This window comes from Protopterus annectens, chromosome 3.part1, assembly GCF_019279795.1.
Source record: "Protopterus annectens isolate FY-2018-M chromosome 3.part1, PAN1.0, whole genome shotgun sequence".
Lineage (NCBI taxonomy): Eukaryota > Metazoa > Chordata > Ceratodontiformes > Protopteridae > Protopterus > Protopterus annectens.
The window spans coordinates 450848916-450871513 of record NC_056732.1 but is presented as its reverse complement, the minus strand read 5'-3'; the positions used below and the strand labels follow the sequence as shown (position 1 = coordinate 450871513).

At 42.5% G+C, this 22598-nt stretch overlaps 1 protein-coding gene across 1 annotated transcript in view; it reads right to left on the bottom strand.

Annotated features, from left to right (window-relative positions):
• The window catches only part of PRKAG2 (protein kinase AMP-activated non-catalytic subunit gamma 2), a 3182689-nt gene that overhangs the window by 339111 nt on the left and 2820980 nt on the right, over positions 1-22598 (bottom strand). The window contains 1 exon segment of the mRNA XM_044066896.1: positions 20227-20392. Coding sequence (XP_043922831.1) covers positions 20227-20392 — 166 coding nt within the window.

Here is a 22598-nt window from a genome sequence, read left to right as displayed (position 1 = left end):
TACACTTACCATAAATGTAGATGTTCGAGTTTATTCACTGTTGCAGTCATCACATTTGGGTTATCTGCCTGCAGGTAGCCCTCAGCCGGCCTGAATACCAGAGTCTTCGGATTTCTGCATTGGATGCCGTCCCTTCTTCCATGACGTCTGGTCGACAGGGGTATAAAAACATGCAACCGATGCCATTACATCAGTTTTTCTTGCCCCAGATGTCAGGTGCCCACACAATAGGAAGCAATTATATGGTATGGTACACCCCAGAAAAAATAAATATACCAAACAAGAAGGAAAGGTAGAGCCAAGAGAAGTCAGGGGGCTGGAGGGAGGGTAACCAGGACTGCAACAGTGAATATACTCGAACATCTACATTTATGGTAAGTGCACACAACTGTACTATGTTCTTCGTATTTCACTGTTGCAGTCATCACATTTGGGTTGATTCCCAAAGCTAATGAAGGGAGGAGGAAGTTAAAGAGCATTAGGACCAGCTATTAAGTCCTGCAAGAATGCAGTGGCAAATCCAGCTCTGGATTTAGAAAAGATAGGCATGTGGTAATGCTTGCTGAAGGTATGTACAGAGCTCCAGGTAGCAGCTTCTAGGATGTCCCTGGTAGGGACTCCTCTAAGAAAAGTTGCAGAGGTAGATGCAGCCCTGGTGGAATGTGATCTTATCCCCTGTGGGGTTGGTTTTCCATGGTGCTTGTAGCAGAAATGAATGCAATGGGCTATCCATTTGGAAATGGTTTGCTTTGAAATGGCCTTCCCCTCTGCCCCTGCAGCAAAGCCAACAAGCAGCTATTCAGATTTTCTGACAGGCTTAGTCCTATCCAAGTAAAATCTAAGCTGTCTGTGCACGTCCAGAGAGTGCAGAATTCGTTCACCTTGTGGATTAGGGAAAAAAGTAGATAAATGAATGGGACTGATTTAGGGCCACACTAGACACCACCTTGGGCATAAAGGAAGGATTAGTCCTGAAGGAAACCCTGTCCGCATGGAAGATAATGAAGGGCTCCACTGCCATGAGGGCCTGTAATTCGGAGACACTCTTCTTGCTGAAGTGATGGCTAGAAGGAAGGCTGTTTTCCAAGAAAGGAATTTCAACTCTGCTGTTGCAGCTGGCTCAAAGGGGGGGGGGGTGAGCTTTTTCCAATACAAAGTTAAGGTCCTAGGCTGGAGTGGGGGGTCTTAAACTTGTGGCCCCTCTAAGGAATTGTTTTAGCAAGGGGTGGCTCAGTATTATAATGTGCTGAAATGGTAGAGTCATGAATTATAATTGACAAGAAGGATAGGCCCTTGTGGAGCATTTCTGTTAAGTACTGTAGAATATGAGGTAAGTTGGGCACTGTTGTGCCCATCCCCTGAGCCTGGCTCCAGGAACAATATCATTTCCACTTTTCATCACAGGATTTTCTAGTACTAGGCCTCCTTGCCGCTAGAATGACATCCAGCACCTGCTTACTAAGGGATGCTAGAGGAGAGCTCAAGGAATTAGCCAGGCTCCAAGGTTCAGGGTTTGGAAGCTTGGGGTGCAGAATCTGGCCTGTCTGCTGGGACAGCAGGGAAGGGGGTCTGAGGCAGGTGCCATGGTTGCAGCTGTGTCATACTGTGCAAGAGGGGGTACCAGTGCTGGCGTGGCCAGTCTGGTGCAATCAGTATTGTCCTTGGCTTGTCCTGTTTGGTCTTTAGTAGAACTTTCGAGAGGAGAGGCATAAACCGAGAGGCTTTCCCAGGTAAAGGACAGGGCATCCACTTTCCAAGCTTGACTGTGGGGAGTTCTTGTGCAGAATTTGTTCAATTGGTAGTTCTGAGGGGAGGCAAACAGGTCTACCTCTGGAGTCCCCCATTTGTTCCTCAAGAGGTTGAATATTTTGGTTTCTAGTTTCCATTTGTGTGGGTCCTTGAGATTTCTGCTTAAGTCGTCTGCCACTGAATTTAGTTTGCCTGGCAGGAATTGAGCTTGTAGGTGTACTTGGTAGCTCAAGGCTGTGTTCCACAGAGCCATGGCTAGTGCAGAGAGGGTTCTCCCCTGCTTGTTTATGTACCACACAACTGTGGTGTTGTCTGTCTTTACCAATAGTTGTCCTGGAAGAATAGGGTCTTCGAAGGCTGTCAGAGCATTCTGTAAAGCTAACATTTCTTTTTGATTGATATGCAGGTGCATCTGTCTCGGGTTCTATTTGCCCTGAATGTACTGCCCTGCCATGTGAGCCCCCCATGCATAGTCTGATGCTTCTGTTGTTAGGGTTTGGGCGGCAGGGGGTAGAGTGAAAGGGAGTCCCTTGTTGTGGTAGCAGGCCTCTGCCCACCAAAGGAACTCTGTCTTCATACAAGGAATGATATAAATCAATGTTTCCAGGTCCTGAGAATGTTGACACCATAGGCTTTTTAGATACCATTGGAGTTTCCTCATATGCAGTCTTGCATATGGAATTAGTAGGATGCAAGAGGCCATGAACCCCAGGGCTTGCAATATTTTCCTTGCAGATAGCTGGGGTTTTGTGGCCAATAGTTTGAAGTAGGTTGTCAAATAAACTTGTTTCTCTGGAGTGAGGAATGTCATCTGGGAAGTTGTGTTCAAGCTTGCTCCCAGGAATACAATCTGTTGGCAGGGTACTAGGTGACATTTCTTTTCGTTGATGGTGTAACCCCAGTGAGGTTAGAAGTTTCTTTATGAACACCTGGTGTTGTAATAGCAAGTCCTGGCTTTCTGCCTGAATCAGACAATCGTCCAAGTATGGGTAAATTTGAATATTTCTCTGCCTGCAAAATGCAATGGCTGGAGCTAGACACTTTGTGAAAACCCTGGGCGCAGTAGATAAGCCAAAGGGAAGTGCAGAGAACGGATAGTGCATGGAGCCTGCCCTGAAGCGTAGGTATTTCCTGCAAGATTCCCTCTGGGATGTGCAGGTAAGCTTCCTTTAAGTCTAGGGTTGCCAGTCAGGCATCCTTGGCTAACACAAGAAGAAGCTGTTGAAGAGTTAGCATTTTTGAATTTTGGAACTACCAGAAAGGTGTGTGTGTGTGAAGACAAGGAGACGCTGTTGCCCAAAGGTCTGCTCCAAAACCAAATCCAAATGAACTAAAAGACAAATTGGAACCGGACCACCACAATAAATGGATAAAACAAGGTTTTTCTTTATTCGGACAAGCGCTTTCGCGTGTAAAAACACGCTTCTTCAGATCCTTTACACAAACAGTTTGTATGGCAATGCTTATATACTCTAGATAAAAAACATCTCTCAAATAGAGGATGATTAAGCAATTAAGCAATTAGGCAATCTGTCTGTATGCAAAAGCATCTGTTTACAATAATCAACAACCATTAAAACTGTTAAAACAGCAAACACTCAGATCCACAAGGAAAAATTAATACCTAAACGAAAAACACAACAGGCAAAGAAACAGATCCAGAGTCACGTAATGTGAAGCTGTTAATTCTGTTTCGAAAAATCTTAATCGAGATCTAATCTCAAAGAACATTTAAAATGTATACGAATGTGCAGAACAGTGTGGAGATGTAATAAACAAAGTAACGTAATGCACACTTCTTGACGTTACACATAAGCCTATCCTAAAAACTCTAAAAATCTCATTATCAATCTAACAGTTGATGGAGAAGTGCCTAAAAGTGTCTCCATATATGTGTAAACTGGGAACATCAAGCTATCTGTTCCAGCATCAAAAGTGGTTCAACAAAATCATAAGTCAGAAGTCTCCTTGACATTATCTTCCCAAACTGCTATTAATGGGTGTACGGAATAAAAATAAAAATAAAAATACAACCCATATGATTAATTGTAATTGATATTGAATATGAGTATCAGTATATTATAAAACGTTGAAAAATATTAAAAATTTATTGAAATGTATATATTGAAAACTATATTGAAAAATGTAAGAAACAAGGTACTAATATGTATAATCATGATCTCATTCTTGTGTCATGACCGCTCTCTTAGTCTGACGAATACCTCAGATTTTCAACACTGAAATGAGGTCGTCATTCGGTCATGAGGACGAAATGCTGTGACCCAAATGGAGAGCGTCTATTGAACGTCTATTGTATATAAATCATGCTTAGGTCAAAATTAATAATGAAAATGAGGCCAATGATTACTGAAAAAAGGGACTTGCTGATATATAGAGTAGCAAGGCTAATAAGTGAATAAATAACTAGACAAAAATCATGTGGAAGCTGGTATAAACTATTAAGGCTCCCAATCAAAATCATGAAAAATTTGTTTCCACTAATCATAATGTGTTCATGCAAATATCAGATATTGCGAAATATAGAAATTGAAATTAAGACTATTAAAACTAAGCTATAAAAGTTAAAACACTTGAGCTGGAAAGCAATCCATGTGACACTGGCCAATACCCATGGAGCTGATGAACTATATGAACAAGTGAAACGCTGATAGATGTATGTCAAAGAAAGAGCATAAGAGGATATCATGACTCAGGCGAAACCGTCTGGAATGTCTTCAAAAATAAATAAATCATGAACATCCGGAGATGCAAAGTATAAATTCATCACAGCTGATGAAAACAAGTCCGACCTCCTAATGTGTAATTTTATATCTAGGAGGCCTGTGATTAAATAAAATCAGTGTATGAAGGGCATGTGCATGTTAATATCAAGTCTGGTTATTCAAAACTACCTGGGATGATGAAAAAATATAATAAACATCCAGGCTAGCTATTAAATAATCTTAACTGAATTTATCTAAGGTGACTGCATGCATCATTATTAAACCTAATGACCGGTCACTAATCAGTGTTACTTCAAGAGTCAAAAATCTAACCATATGCCTATCAAAGGCGCCAAACATGGCTAGGTTATAAACATAACACTTTCACTAGTAATAAAAAAGTGTGCATGCTGTACTGAAAAAGTAAGTACTGTGCTACAAATAATATAACATACCACACAGCATGAACATGAGCGTGTCAAGTTGGTAAAATATACAAAATATATGCACAAAATATACATATGTGAAGCTTGCTAGGGTTCAGGCACCTAAATATTAGCTATCAGGGAGTCTCTGAATCTATGTCTTATACAGAGGGATAACTTGAAGCATCCTGTGTTGATAGAATACATCTTACTTGAGTGTACATGCTTTCAACGGAGCCCTGATGCTCACATATTGATTCAGTCCTGGCTCATACTGGGCTTTGAGTTTAAAAATCCAACAGAGTTCTACTTGTTCTAGGTCATTAAAAATATCTCCCTCCCATTAGGTGTGCCCTTTTGTAGGATCCTGAACACAAAAGAATGTCCCAGATTGGCTATAATATGTTTCGCTAGGGCATTTTTCATATCCCTCTTCATGATCTCATTTTTGTGTTCCTGTACCCTTTCCTTCAATGACCTGGTCGTCATTCCAACATAGAACGCACTACAAGTTTCACAAGTGGCCAGGTGAATCAAATTCCTGTCCTCACATGTGGCTGTAAAATATGGTACAAAGCTATAAAACAATGTTGGATGTATGAATGGTTGCTCTTGTGTGATTAAGCTGCAAATATTACATCTCTGACAAGGAAATGTGCCAAGAGCAATGCCCTTGGATGTACTGGGTCTGATGATCTTGCTGGGTTCTACACAGAGTAATCTCCTGAGGTTTTTACTATTACGAAAGGTGTAGGAGGGTGTAGGACCTACCAACTTCATAATTCGTTGGTCCGTCAACAGAATATGCCAATTCTTGAATATAATGTTTTTAATGTGTTTGATGTCACTGGTATATCTAAAGTTTAATCTCACTCTAGAGTTATCGAAAATCTTCTTGTCACAACTCAAGTGTCTGTATGTTCTAGCTCCACTGTGTGGTGTTCTCTTGCCATGTAAGACGAAGTCCTTGATAATTTCTGTTTTCTCAGTGTCATAACCCCTCTCGGCAAAACATTCTGATAGGAAGTGACTCTGTTTATGAAGTTCTGTCTCCGTTCTACATAATCTTCTAACTCTAGTGAATTGACTTTTCACTATACTATCAAACACAAATCTTGGGTGCATACTGTTGTACTGTAACAAGCTGTTCCTCCAACACTCCTTTCTAAAAACAGTAGTTTCTATGTTCCCCTGTTGTCCTCTATATATAGTTAGATCTAAAAAATCTATACTGTTTAAAGATGAACTAACTGTGAATTTCAAGAACTCTGTAGTAGATTCCATATATTCCACGAAGGACAAGAGTTCTGCGTTGCTACCATGCCAAAACAACAGTATATCGTCCACAAATCTTTTATATAAACTAACCTTCTTAAACCAATCATGATTAAATAAGAAGGTTTGCTCCCAATGAAGCATAACTAAATTTGCGTACGTATTGGCGCAGGGGGTGCCCATGGCTACCCCCCACTGCTGTAAATAAAGCTGATCTCTGAACTTAAATACATTGTGTGTCAATATAAGTTCCATAATGGCGCATAATAGGATCTCATCACTATTACTGAACTTCTTACTTGTATTAATAATGTTCCTGAGTGCTTCCAGACCGAATTCGTTCGGTATGGAAGTAAAAAGATTTTTAACGTCCAGAGTCACAAAAAACAAAACTCTATTTAGGTCTGTGGAGTATTTATCAAAACTCTCTAGCAGATCATAAGTGTCCTTAAGAATTGAGCAAGTCTCAGAGACTAAAGGTCTTAATCTTTTCTCTAGATATGCAGATAATGTCTCTGTGACCCAACCCTGCCCCACTACTATGGGTCTCATGGGCGGTGGAAAAATACCCTTGTGTATTTTGGGCAGGCCTTTAATATATGGTATCCTGGGTTTCTACTATCAGAAAGGTATTGAGAATAGAGAGGTCCAGGATAGGACGCCAGGAGTTGTCTTTTCTGGGTACCATACCTTGTCCCCTTTGTTCCGCTGGGACAGGTTGAATAGCCCTGATACTGAGAAGAGACAGAACCTGCTGTTAGGCCTCCGCCCATTGATTTGGGGGTAGGTCTGGCCAATCATTTTGGGTTGGTAGTGTGTGGAAGTGGAATCTGCATCCTTGGGAGACTATGTTCAAAATCGATTTGTCCTGGGTAATGAGTTCCCAGTTTTTGCATGCAGGGCGAGCTTTTCTCCTAAGGGAGCAGGTAGTTGAGCAGGGCTTGGAAGGGTTAAGGTTAAGTCATTGTGCCATTTTTCCGTAGGGAGGTGGCTTACTACTCCCTGCTTTGGAAGTGGGAGCCCCCCACTGTTTAGGTCTGTACGTAGCCTGAGATTGTCTGCTGTTCTTGGGTTTGGACTGAGAAGGCCTGGAAGGGACTGGAAAGGACCAGTTCTTTGAAGGCCAATTACTACTGAATCTGGGTGGCTGTACTTGTAGGAAATCTATAACAGTTTGCATAGATTTAGCTTTTTTCTTCATCCTTTTGAGGATGACTTATGCTTTGTTGCCAAAAAGGCGGTCTTGGTTTAAGGAAGCATCCAGTAATTTAGCTTTAACATGATCTGGCAAGTTTTGTTCCTTAAGCCAAGCATGCCTTCTAAGTACAGACCCAGTGACAGCAGCCCTGCAAGATGCTTCTAAAGCATCAAAACCACATTGCAAAGTATGTTTACCAACTTGTTCTGCAGAATGCATTAAATCTTGCAATTTTTTGTGTTCAGCACAGTCAGGAATCAACATCATTTTCTGTTTAAGTAGTCCCATAATATGCTGCTGATACTTTAACATATGAAACTGGCAATTTAAAGCCCTAATGGCCAAAGTAGCAGAAGTGTATACCTTCTTACCCCATCTGTCTAAGGCTCTACAATCTCTATCAGAAGGGGTAGGATTTTTGGCAGCAGTAGCCTTAATGCCTTTTGGTCCTTGGGAAATGGTCTCTGGATCCGCAGAAGGATTCTTGAAGATCTTGTGAGTCAGGTACTCTGTAGTACCTGTCAGGTTTTCTGGGAGCTGGAGGTAAAGTGCCTGGGGTAAGGCTAGACTCCAAGAAAGCATCATCTACAATGTCCAGAACAGGAGGGACAGCTAAAGTCCTGTGTTGAGGCAGGAGTAAGAATTCACTAGATTTCTTTTTGGACTCAGAGTAATCTTGGCTTTCCCGGAGAAAATGCTCCCTAAGAGTATGCAAGGTTTCACCAAAAGAAAGATCTTCTGGAAGGGAAGCAGAGGGAAAGGAATCCTCTGCATCAGAATCCTCATAAGTAGATAAGGGCAAATCCTGGTAATCAGAAGGAGCAGAAATATCAGACTCCTGATCAGAAGAATCAGAAAGAAAATTAGTTCTAGGTCTCTTAGAGGGGGAAGGCTGGCTTCCCCTAATTAAGGTAATAAGGTCTTCAGCCATTCTAAGCATTTGTTTTTGAGGCATATAGGCCTGAGCCTGTGGTCTGGTCATCGTTTTTCTAGTAGTGCGAGTTTTTGGCCTGGATGAAAACGATGGCGTCTGTTTAATATGAATGTCTGTAGGCCTGAATACACCCTCAGAAGCCGGTGCCTGCACAGCGGCTCCAGACCCATCCAAGGTAGAGACATCCGCAGGTTGCATAGTTGAAGAAGCAACTCATAGCATACCGGACTCTGAATGGGTCTTAGTAGAGGCCTGAAGCATCGTCGGCAGTTTTGGACCTATGCGGTCTGTCTCTGTCTTTATCCTTACGTTTTTTTCAGAAGATCAGTAGTTGGATGGCTTAACGAAGTCGGAGTACACAGATAGAGTACGAAAGTAATTGGCTGCAAAAATAACCCGACGATGAATAGTTCGGGTATTGAACAAGGCACAAAACCAACAGTGAACGATGTCGTGGTCTGGGCCTAAACAGGGGATGCAGTACGAATGAAAATCTCTATGAGGTATTTGCTTTCCACAGGTAAGATGATTGCTAACTTTTACTGACATTGGTTAGAGCAAGAAAAAGGATCCCCAATGGTGTACTTACCTTTTTTTGAAGACTTCAGGTCTGAAACTCGAAAATGAAAATTTCAGGAGATGGCCGACTGGCACTTGTGAACTGCTTCTGCTTCGGGCACCGCACAGCAAGAAAGACTGATATAATGGCGTCGGCTGCATGTTTTATACCCCTGACGACCTGACATCATGGAAGAAGAGACAGCATCCGACACAGAAATCTGAAGACTCTGGTATTCAGGCCGGCCTGAGGGCTACCTGCAGGCAGATAACCCAAATGTGAAGACTGCAACAGTGAAACACGAAGGACATCAAAGGCTTATCCTTTCCCCAGTTTTGGAGCACAGCAGCCATGCTTCCAGGCACTACATTTACTATATATAAAAGCTCCTACACAGTTGTACTATGTTCATCATATGCATTAATGATCAGCATTATTGCCTACTGGTGTGATTCCCAGTGCTTATAAGGAAGAGAAGGTGTGGATTAGCTGGAGTGAGAAGCAGTAGGTCTTATAAGTTGGCTATGGCACACCCATCCTTCACCTCCAAAGGCAATGTCCAACATCTGTTTTGAAGAAGTATAGACTGAATACCAGGTGGCTGCCTCCAAGATAACTTGTGTATTCAACTATAACCATAGTGGTTACTGTGCCTCTCGCACTTTGGGAATCTGACTTGTCCTTACAACTTTTTAACATGACATGAATATTAAACAGAGATACAATCAGACAGCCACACCAAAATTTAGAGACTGGTTTCCCTAGCTTAGCTGCAAAGAACACACAAGCAATTCATCTGAAGTTCTAATATTTCTGCTTTTGTCAAACTAGCACCTTAGGTGCCTATGCACACATCCAAACAGTATAAAATCATCTCACCTTTTTTACTGAGGTTAGGGGGGAAAAGTCATCTCTATGACTTGATTTAGTAAAAACTCAGTTACCACCTCGAGCATAAAGGAAGGATTTATTAATAGGCATAACCCTATCCTTATGGAATACTAATAATGGCCCTTTTCTCATTAATGTTTGCAGTTCATGCACTGTCCTGGCTGATGTGACGGCAAGGACTAGGGCAGTCTTCTAGGACAAACATTTCAGGAATGAACTGGCAAGCTGGTTCAAACAAAAGCTGCATCAGCTTTCTTAACACAGTGTTTGGGTATAATGAAGGAGAAGTATCTTTTCTAGGTAGCTTCAAGTCTAGAAATCCCTTAAGAAACTGTCTGACAGGCAGTGATGATGTAAAAGGAGGGTCTACAGGTATGCAAGCTGAGATAGTGAACTGACCTGCCTTCACTGAAGCATACTCCAGCCCTCTATTAAACAGCCCAGGCAGGTGCTGCAGAATTATAAACATGGAGGCCAAGAAAGGGTCTTGATTCTTCTAGCACTGGATAAAGCATCTTTTACACAGAGCTAGTGGTAAGTGATTCCCTCAGAATGCTTACTATGTTCTTGGCAGACTGGTGTTTGAAGGGAAAAAAGATCACAGCAAGCAAGCTGTGAGGTGTAGAGTCTTCAGGCTGGGGTGTATCAGTGTCCCACTGTCTTGGGTTAGGAGGTCCAGCTACACAGGCAGTGTGAGAAGTTGCTCCCTGGACATCTGTATGAGACAAGAGAACCAGTACTGACTGGACCAAAGGGGTGTCACCACCAGCATCCGTGGCCACTCTTCCCTTACCTTTTGGGTCTTCATAGGGAGGAGCAGGATTGGAGGGAATGCATACAGAAACTGATCTATTTGAAGAAGACAGCATTCACTGCCCTAGCTTCTTTGTGTGGCGCTCTGAAGCAGATTTCTTCTCAACTTTTTGATATTCTGCGATAACAAAACAGCTACATCTCTGGAACCCATCCCTAATACCTGTGAACTGTCTGTAGGTATACATTCCTGTGCAACATCCACTTGTAGGAATCTGCTGCTACTCTATGCAAGTGGTCTGCACAGAGCTCATCTGTGATGAAATGCAGACTGAACTTGCAATCATGTCTAAATGTACAGCTATCTTTGAAGCAGACACTATCAGCCTGCATAGGGTGAAAGAGAAATTCCCTGCTATTATACGGCATGACTAACGTGTTGCCCATTTCCCACTTGTACTACTCTTTTCTCCATACAGGTTTAAATGCTTTGACTGCTTAAAGCTGTCAAACATTCCTTTTATGGCGACATGCTTTTCCTCAGGAAAAAAAATCCCATTTGCCCTGGATCTTTAGGCCATTTTAATGTTCACCCTGGCCAAGTCTAAGCATCTGTAGTCACACTCTGGTAGACGGGGTCCTGTTTGAAAGGCATTGCTTGGTCCTGTCAGACATGATAGGGGCCACTACTCCAAGTCATACTTAATGCAGAGTAGGATGAGAAACATCTCCTCCATGAGACTGGTTGTGCTTACTCCAGGTATGCCTGCGATACCACTGGAGGTCCCCCATATGTAACCTCCGCTAACCTAAGGAAATCATTAATGACAATTAACTACCATTAAGGTCAGGGCAGTAGTCACACACTTCTTCTCAAAGTACCATCAGAATTGTGAAGGTCATGTATCCTACTGCCCCCAAATTTTCCTGGATGTATTTGAGCACTTAAAGAAAAAGTATTTTGCTAGGAAATCCAGCTTATCATGAGAAAGAAAGGTTTGTTAGTTGCTAAAAGTGGAGAGTCTCCAAAAAATAAATCAGACTTTTGAATAGTGTTAGATTTGACTTGGGAATACTGAATGACAAAAGCAAGATTTGAAAGTAGTTCAGCATAAGCTGCAGAGCCTTCTCCATCTCCTCTTAAGACTCAGCTTCAATTAGGCACTTATCTAAGTAAGGGGAGACATGAATGTCCTTGGTCAAGCCGTATGCAAATGTTGGGAGTTGGATACGGTTTAAATAACTTAGCAGCAGAGCAGTAGCTTGCCACACCAAAGGGCAAGAAGGTAAACTAGTAACAGAAGCACCATATCTCAAAATATGGAAAGGCACTGGTTACCTTGCAGACTGGAATGTAGAGGTAGGCACCCCTGATGGCAAGGAAGATCATCAGAGCTTGAGGAAAACATGAGTGACAGAATGATCTGCATTGCTGGAGTTTTACGTTTGGGATCTTTAGACAGTAATTTAACCTGAAAATGTCTAACATCAGCCTCCAAGAGCCCTTGTTTTCTGGGAAGCAGTAGTAGTCTTGAGCAGAATTCTTTGTTTTGGACCTCTTTTGGACCAGCTCTATCATACCTTGGTAAAAAAAAATCCTGTAATGAGGAAGTATAAGAACATTTTCATTCTTTTGGCACTGGATGAATGCCTACTATTTTTTATTCTGCTCAAAACTAAAGTGTGTACCTTAAGGATATCATTTGCATTACCCCCGTCTTTTGTGATGTTTCCCCGTTTCCTGAAAACTAAGTCAATCAGTCTCCTATTCTGGAAGGTAGACGGGGAGGGGCAGGGTGGGGACAGACAGGTTTACAGTAGTCATGGCTACTCCCTTTGTGAGGCATGATTCTGGGTGTTCACAGACATCCCCCCCTGCTTCTGCTTACCTTGCCAGACCTTTTTGTGCAGTTCTTTTTTACCTTTCACCTGCTTACACTTACCCTGTTGGTGACCTTGGAAGGTTAACTGCTGTTATGTCTCACAATGTGGAGATGAAAACTTGTAGGACAGCCTTCCTCTTACTACTCCAGACTTCTGAAAAAGTACAGTTTTGTACCTACCATAAATGTAGATGTTCGAAGATACACATTGCTGCAGTCCTTACATATGGGTAGTCCGCTGTCCTCGGTCGGCCCGAATACCAAAGTATTAGGCTGACGTCGGTCAAGGCGCTTAAAACTGACATCAGGACGTCAGGGTACAAAAGCGCATGACCGACGTCATTTCCTCAGTCTTTTCTTGCCCCAGATGTCAGAAGGCCCTAACAAGAAAGGCCAAAGCCAAAAACCAGCAAAACCTAACCAACCACCCGTGCACTAACCATATTTACAATATGTACAACACAAACCACACCACCACCTTCAACAATAGAGGGGAAGGAGGGAGGGTAAACTGGACTGCAGCAATGTGGATCTTTGAACATCTACATTTATGGTAGGTACAAAACTGTACTATGTTCTTCATCTCACATTGCTGCAGTCCTTACATATGGGTAGAATCCCAAAGCAGAGGTAAGGGAGGATGGCAAAACTATAAAGCATTAGGAGCTGCCAACATGCACTGTAAAATTGCAGTGGCAAATCCAGCCCTAGATTTAGAGTAAAGTGGAAAGTGGTAATGCTTAGAGAAAGTATGCACTGAACTCCAAGTAGCTGCTTCCAAAATATCTTTAGTAGCCACCCCCCTTAAAAAAGCTGTAGAAGTGGCAGTAGCCCTAGTGGAATGAGGCCTAATCCCAGCTGGAATCTCCTTACCATGATGGGAATAACAGAAAGCAATACAAAAACCAATCCACTTAGAAATAGTTTGTTTTGAAACAGGTTTGCCCTGAGAACCCAAAGCAAAAGAAACAAACAACTGCTGAGACTGCCTGAACCCTTTAGTTCTGCTCAAATAATATCGCAACTGTCTGTGTATATCCAAAGTGTGCAAAATCCTTTCCCCTTTATTTTGAGAGTTTGCATAAAAAGTAGGCAAATGAATAGTTTGGTTTAAAGCCACACTAGAAACCACGTTAGGCATAAAAGAAGGGTTAGTACGCAAAGACACCCTATCCTTGTGGAAAATTAAGAAAGGCTCAACTGCCATAAGGGCCTGTAATTCAGAAACCCTTCTCGCAGAGGTAATGGCCAACAAAAAAGCAGTCTTCCATGATAAATATTTCAACTCTGCCGATGCTGCAGGCTCAAAAGGTTGTAGAGTGAGTTTCTCCAACACAAAATTGAGATCCCAAGCAGGAGTAGGAGCTCTACGTGGGGGTCTTATATTCTTTGCCCCTCTAAGGAACTGCTTAAACAAAGGCTGAGAAAATAATGGTGGGTCACAGTCATAGTGAGCAGAAATTGCTGCAGCATGAACCTTTATAGAGGAGAAGGACAAACCTTTGTCCAGTAACTCAGTAAGGTATTGAAGCGCAACACTTAAATTAGGTTTAGAAACATCAAAGTCCTTTGCTGTACTCCAAAATAAAAATCTCCTCCATTTATCTGCGTAAACTTTCCTTGTACTAGGCCTTCTGGCCTCCAAAATAACATTCAAAACTTGTTGTGGAAGCTGAGACCCTCCAGGGTTTAAAACAGAATATGCCAGGCTGTCAGATGTAGAGAATGAAGTTTGACATTGAGTAAATGACTGTTCTCCTGAGACAGCAGGTGAGGAATCGAAGGCAAAGGCCATGGAGGCTCCTGTACCAGACTTCTCAGTAATGGGTACCAGTGCTGTCGAGGCCAATCTGGAGCTATTAAAATCATGTTTGGCTTGTCCTGTCTGACCTTCAGCAGTACCTTTGGGAGGAGAGGCAGAGGTGGAAAGGCATACACGTGAAGATTGCTCCAATTGAATGAGAGAGCATCCACTTTCCAAGCTGTGGGATGAAACCTTTTTGTGCAAAACTTTGGCAGCTGGCAATTTAGTGGAGAAGCGAACAGATCTATGTCTGGAGTTCCCCATAACACTGTCAATCTCTGAAATACATGAGGATCCAATTTCCACTCGTGGGGATCCATAATTTGTCTGCTCAACACATCTGCTTAGGAGTTCTGTGCTCCTGGCAGAAACCTTGCCTGAAGATTTAGCTGTAAACTGAGAGCAGTCTCCCACAAAATCATTGCTTGTCTGCATAGAGGATAAGAATGCGTTCCCCCTTGCTTGTTGATGTACCACATGACAGTTGTGTTGTCTGTTTGAATCAACACCTGCCCTGGAAGAAGTAAATCCTTGAAAGCTATCAATGCAAATTGGACTGCTAACATCTCCTTCAAGTTGATATGTAGATGTTGAAGTCTGGCAGGCCACGTGTCTTGTACCCATTTTCCATTTAGATGAGCTCCCCAAGCTTTGTCTGAGGCATCTGCCGTTAAAATCTGACTCGCCTCTGGCCGGGTCACAGAGTCTCCCTTGTTTAGGTGACATTCCTGAGCCCACCACAAAAATTCCTTTTGAATGCAAGGTATTATCTGAATGACAGTGTCCAAATCTTGGCAGTGCTGTGTCCATACATTTTTGAGATACCATTGTAGCTTCCTCATATGCAGTTTGGCATTGGGAAGTACCAGAATACAAGATGCCATGAACCCCAAGGCTTGAAGGACTGTCCTTGCAGTCAGCCTGGACTGACGAGACAACTGGTGGAAGTAAAGAGAAAGATTCTTTTGTTTGTCTGGGGTCAAAAAGGCCATCTGGGATGCTGTATTCAGTCTCACACCCAGAAAGCACATGTCCTGAGAGGGTACTAGACTGGACTTTATTTCGTTCACAGAATACCCCAGGCATCTTAACACTGCCATCACATACTGTAAATGATGAAGAAGTTCGTCCTTTTCTTGGGCCAGAATCAGGCAATCGTCCAAATAAGGATAGATCTGTATTCCTCTTAGCCTGAAGAAAGCTACCACTGGAGCCAGAACCTTCGTGAACACTCTGGGCGCAGTAGATAAGCCAAAGGGCAATGCAGAGAACTGATAATGTGAAGTCCCAGCCCGAAAACGCAGATACTTCCTGCAACTGGGCCTGATAGGAACATGAAGGTAAGCCTCCTTGAGATCCAGAGTCACCATCCAGTGATCTTTGCCCAGCAGAGGTAAAAGCTGTTGTAACGTCAACATTTTGAACTTGGGAATATCCAGATATGTGTTGAGGATAGATAAATCCAAAATTGGTCTTCACGTGTTTCCTTTCTTTGGTACTAGAAACAGGCGAGAATAAAATCCTAGGCCCACTTCTGGCAGAGGGACCGGTTGTATGGCCCCTATTTGAAGTAGTAGAGAAATTTGTTTGCGAGCCTCTAGTCTTTGCTGAGGAGGAACGTCCGGCATGCCTTTGAAAGGAGGCAAGGTATGGAAACAAAACTTGTAACCCTGGTGTATGATATCCAATACCCATTTGTCTTGGGTAACCAACATCCAATTTTCATTGAAGAGTGCTAACCTTCCTCCCAGAGGTGCTGCCAGGCAAGAAGGATCTGGCAGCTGAAAAAGTAGGTCTTTGGGCCTGTTTACGAAAGGACTGGCCCCTGCCCTCACCCGAAGATTGTGCAGGTGAACTCCCTGTTCTAGGCCTGAAAGAACTCTGAGCTCTGCCCCTACCACGTCTAGATCTACCCCTAGACTGAGAATCATAAGAAGGATACGTCCACCCCTTAGCAGGCCAATTCCTACTAAACTTCGGAGGCTGAACTTGCAAAAAATCTTTAACAGCCTGCATAGACTTAGCCTTGTCTTCCATTTTCTTCAAGACTGACTCCACAGGTGAACCAAACAACACATCAGACTGCAAAGGAGCATCCAAAATCCTTGTCTTAACATGGTCAGATAAATTCTGATCCTTCAGCCAGGCGTGCCTGCGAAGAACTGAGCCAGTGGCAGCCACCCTAGACGAGGCCTGCACAGCATCAAAACCACACTGTAATGAATGCTTACCCACCTGTTCAGAGGCGTGCACCAAATCTTGTAATTCTTTACACTCAATGCCTTCCGCCAGAGCATCCACCTTAGACTTCAATTGAGAAAGAAGAAAGTTTTGATATTTCAACATATGAAACTGGCAATTCAAAGCCCTCATAGCTAAGGTAGAAGATGTATAGACCTTCTTTCCCCATCTATCCAAAGCTCTGGCTTCTTTATCTAGAGGAACCGGATTTTTACAACAGAGGCCTTGACACCCTTAGGTCCCTGACTAATAGTTTTGGGTCCGCCCTAGGACTCTTATAAAGATATTTATGAGCCTCAGGCACCCTGTAATACCTATCCGGTTTAACAGGAGCAGGAGGCAGAGAATCAGGATTAAGTGAAGCCTCTGCAAACACATCTTCCACAACATCCAGAACAGGGGTATAGCCAAGGGCCTATGCTGGGGTAACAGCAAAACTCCCTAAGCCTTTTCCTAGAATCAGAGAAGTCCTGACCTTCCCACTTAAAATGTTCCCTCATAGAATGAAGTGTCTCTGAAAAGAAAAATCCTCTGGAGGAGAAGCAGAAGGAGTGGAATCATCTGCATCAGAATCAGAATAAGGAGAGTACTCCTGCAAGTCTTCAGCTGAAGACTCTGAAACATCCGAAGCCTGCTCAAAACTTCCCAACTCTGGCTCCACCCTAGGCCTCTTATCGGGAGGGGGCAAAGAACCTCTAATCAGAGTAATCAAATCTTCTGCCATTTTAAGCATGTGCTTCTTAGGCACAGACCCTGCTGAACTAGGAGTGACACCAACAGAAGCTAAAACTGGCCTGCCTCTGGGAGAAGCCTTGGAAACAGAAGGAGAAGGCCTAACCACCCTAGGAAGGGAGGGAGTACAGTAACTTGAGAAGCCCCTTCAGCCTGACCTGCCTCCTGAGAGACCACCTCCTGCAAAATCAAAGTCTCCGCCTGAGACTCCAGAGAAGTCTCCGTCGGAACCACCGGTTCCACTGAAACCTCTAAAGAACCGGCGTCCGAACGGACGACTCATCTTGCCTGGGTTTAACCGCTTTGTCTTTGCGCTTCTTAGAAGCGGCGCGGAGAATCCGGCGGCATATTATAATTGCACCGCTTCCCAAAGACCAGCCTAGCACAATCTAACCTTCGCAATAGTGCGTTTATTGAACCTAGCACAAAAGCGACACCCACAACGTCGTGCTCAGGCCCCAAACAAGGAATACACAAAGAATGATAATCCCTATGCGGTATCTGTTTCCCACAAGAAATACAGTTATTCACTTTTTCTGACATCCGGTAAAACACTGAGGCAAGAAAAACCAAAATATTCTAACGGGTACTTAGCCAACTTGGATTCAGTCTGAAACTCCGAATTCGAAAAATTTCAGAACGCCGAACGGCACTTGCAACGCTGCTTCTGCATCGGACCATGCGGCAAAAAAGACTGAGGAAATGACGTCGGTCATGCGCTTTTGTACCCTGACGTCCTGATGTCAGTTTTAAGCGCCTTGACCGACGTCAGCCTAATACTTTGGTATTCGGGCCGACCGAGGACAGCGGACTACCCATATGTAAGGACTGCAGCAATGTGAGATGAAGAACATCTTCTGTAGCAAGCTCTCAGAGAAGCTCTTTCTCCAGTGGTACAGCTGTTTTCTCAGGCAGGAGGCAGATGTCTCAGGCAAACACATCTTCTGATAACACACTACGAGGAATGCTTCTTTTGACACTGCATCCACATCATATTCACATTCCAAGGAGAGTTTAGATACCTAACAGTCTGGGTGAAATCTAAACGTTCTGCATTCAGGTCTTCATCAGACACCTCCTTTGTTTTTGTCCTCGGCTAGCAAAGGAGCTCAGCCTGATGACTGTTAGACACACAACTAAGTAAGATCTATTAAGGCCACGGTGGCAGCAACATGTACCTTCTTCCCAAAGTAGTCAAGGACCCTGCTCTCCTGGTAACCGAAACGTGTATTAGGAGCTGGAACCAATGTTAATCCTCTTTCTAGCTTCAGATACAAATCTGGTGGATCAGATGTAGGACTTTGCATAAAAACTGGTGATACTTCCAGACTCTACAGAGTCCACCAGGTTTCTTCAGGGCAGAGATTTGGGGGTCCAGTTCCCATGAGCAACTAGGAAGGCAGCATCTAAAGATACAGACTGGAAGTACTACCACAGCTCTGGAGATACCCAAGCCCAGGATATTAAAGGAGGACTTCTGAGATTCACAGAACTCTTAGGCATCCCAACTGAAGTGTTTCTTCATTTTGAAGAAAATACTACCAAAAAGATTTTCTCTGTAAGAGATCCACAGGGCATGGCATCTTCACTTCCTGTATCATACTCCATAGGACAAGGAATCCAGGAAGCATAAACCAGGTGGACTTCCTTACCATCTAAAGAGACCAAGTCCCTTCTCTTAAAGGAGGGGACTCCAGACATTGAAGGCTGGTCTGCAGGTCCTTTTAATATGACATGATTTCCTGAGCCAGGGGAAAATCACTACTGGGGAACAGCTTGAGGGGGCAATGTGAAGGACCACCTGTTACATGAGGCCCAGGTAAATGCAGGAAACTTAGAAGAGCAGGCATCTTGTATTTGGACTGCTGAACCCTTTTTGCTGGGGCCATCTATTGGAACACTGGGTCTACGGACAGGCAACCTGAGCTACCATATTTCTGCCATGGATGTCTTCCCTAACTAATATTGTAGGGACAGCATCCTAACTTTAGGCACAACAAAACTGGCATCAGATTCAGGTGTCCACAGAGGACATCTAGTCCATTTCCTACATGCATCAGGAGTCCATGCAGTCAATACTACTTCAAGACTGATCCATACAAAAACATTAGAGGTGTCACTACTGTATTTTGTCATAAGAATCCCGATTTGCTACTCTTACCCATTCGGAGACTACTGTGGTCCAAATGATCAAATACTTTTTTTTACCATCCTCAAGACAGCCGTAGTGACCCTGTATAGACTCCTCTCAGCCTAGAAAGGTGCCTGAAAGAAAAAGGTAACACTGACAGTATTCTGCAGCCATTAACCATACTGTTCTTTTTATTTATTTATTTATTTTTTTGTCATTAAGCAATGAGACAGAATCATTGCAATGTGGTATGGCGTTTTGACTGCAGCAACCTCAGAAGTTTTAGGCTTATTCAAAAAATCAGAAGTTTTAGGCTTATTCAAAAAAAATATATATCTTGGTTCACACATGACAAACATTTCCACAAAGGAAAAGTCAATCCAAGGGATACCAAGACTGTAACTCGGAAAAATGCAGAAACTAAAGGCTACAAGACAGAACAGAAAATGCAAGATGATCAGCAGTTCCAAGTACAGGGATCGAATGAGTGCAACATTATGCTATGCATTCTGCCAGTATTCATTTGAAAATTCGTGTGTGTTGGTTTAGCTACAACATGCTATCAGAAGACGCATGTCTAACAAAACAAAACAAAAAAAAAAAAAGAAAGAAACACATGCAGACACCGTGGAATATATGTTGCCTACATATGCCAAACCTACTTAATTTCAGTCTGAACTCCTATCAGAAAAAAAAAAGAAAATTTATAGATGGAGCTAAATGGAGAGTTCTTTTAACTGAAGTTTCATCGAACCTGTGCTACCACATAAAGACTTTTGCAGACATTTACTTAAACAGAAGCAGTATCACATTTGTAGTCTCCCACACAAAAAATATGTCTGCATTGTATTGCTTGTTGTAATCACAATTATTATGAAAAAACTCTGTTTGCATTATTTATGTCTAGAGAAACACAAGTTGCACAAACCTGACTCATCTACAACAGGCAACGCTGACACTCTCCTTTCCACAAAAATATTCAGTGCTTTAATAATGGGAGTATCGGGATGGATATAAGCGACATTGTAGTAAGAGCCAATTCCTAGTTCCTCAAGTGTTTTCTTCATGAAAGCAGGCTTTGGCATCTCTGATACCTACACAAGTTATAAAACATAAACGTTACTAAGTAAAAATAAAATACAATGCTGCTCAATTTAAAGAGAGCATCTAATCTTTACTTTAATGAAGAACAGCACAGCTTTGACCAAGAATAAAGAAATAATGTGCAACAATTAACATTAATTTAGGCTAAAATCCCACTTTAGGAGTAACACCACACGAAGCAAAGAAGCACTGCTGTGAAAAACTAGAATTTTCTTGAGCTTTATAATACTTGCTAAGTGACAAGATTTGGAACATATGCATTACACTGTGCTCAGCTTCGACAGTGTCAGCATACACCTTCATTGATTCTTAACATTTCCATCAGAGCAGTAGACTATCTGTACTGGCACACAAGGTTTATAGAGTTCAAGACACAGCTATGAAGGGCTGGTCATTACTTAGTCAAAACACTTAGAGAAAATCCGATTCTTCACACAGAATTAATAACGGAATACATGCATGACGTCCTTTTGCAGCGTATTAAACACATTTAGGTTACATCTTCATATGCTTTTCTGTCATGCACTCTGAGTAATAAAATATTCTGAACCCCGAAGCCTGAAGTATAGCAACTATTTCTAGCTCCATAGGAACAAAATGAAGAAGTCCCTAGAGAAACAGCATCTACTGGGGATCACAGTAAATTTACTAGGTGATGATAATCACTGGATAAAACAGTGATGGTGAACCTATGACATACATGTCAAAGGTGACACACCAGGTGATGATAATCACTGGATAAAACAGTGATGGTGAACCTATGACATACATGTCAAAGGTGACACACCAGCATTCACCAACACCCAAGTTACCAGAGAAACTGAATGAACAAAAATATATGAAATATGTGACCCTGCACTTATCTATTAAAACTCAGCAACAAAAAAAGTCATTAATTGATGTTAATCAAATCAAATGCAGCGTGTTCCATAGTTTTTTCAGTTCAATTCAAAATTAGTTTTAAAAGTATTATAATACATAGCAGCACACATGATTGGACTGTATTTTTTAAAATAAATAAATTAATGAATATGTAAAGAATTGTTTCTCTTGTTTGTGGGGGAGGGGGGAGTGACACGCCAGCAGAGTCAAGACAGGTATTTTCCAAATTTTCAACATACCGAGCCCAAAAGATTCACCATCACTGGGATAAAATCTGTGTCTGTTGGGTGATGGAGTTTACAGCTGCCACAAACCCTCATTTTCCCTGTCCCATTTTTGCTGCACAGAAGGTACAGTTGAGCTATGGCGAATGCCCCCTATTAGAGCCTGTGGAGGTCTTCAATAAAATGCAATTTTGTTAAATAAAATTACATTCATATCCTGCAAACAGTATTTTAAACATAACAAAGCTGCAGGACCTAGTTAGCTGCTGCTCATCTTCTTTAAACATAATAAAAACACCAAGTTACCTCCAACATAAACTTCTCAGTAGTGGACATACTGATTCTCAGATCACCTTTTTAAGAATGATGCTAAACTTGGAAGGTTATTTATCAAGTTCCAGGAGGCAGGCCAAACAGGATATTCTCCATGATGACCTGCCACAGCTCATTCTTAAAGAGGACAGCTTCAAACTATGCCATCCTCTTCAGGCATACAACACAGCCTGTTGCTATAACCAAAGCATCAGAGCAACAGTACAGCGGATCACAAAGAAGCCAATACATAAACCATAGCAAGGATTTATTCTTCCCAGACCCCATATTCAGACAGTGTTGGATACTTTTCTTGTTTCCGATCTCACTAGGGAGGCACCCAGCATGGCCTACCTAAGCACACTCTTTAAGAGGAGAGCCTCAGCCATGTGCACTTTTGCAGGCATATACATGGGTTTGCTGCCTTAACCACAGACAGCATTCAGCATAAACAAGATTACAGTAGGCTACATAGAAACTACTGCAAAATCTTATTAATTCTTCCTAGACCCTGTATTCAGGAAGAGGACAATACTTATTAGGTGTCTGATCCACTAGGGAAGACTGATACCTGAGAGGCCAAAGAGGCAGCAAGGATTCTGAGCCCCAGTGTAGCAGAGTAAAACACCATGTAGTCCTCACTTCCATACCTCAGACTCATGAGATAGTACAGTTTTGTACCTACCATAAATGTAGATGTCCGAACTGGATAGCATCTGCAGTCATAACAAGTGGGTTGTCCTGTCGTCAGGCAGCCCTGCAGTCGGCCGGATTCCAA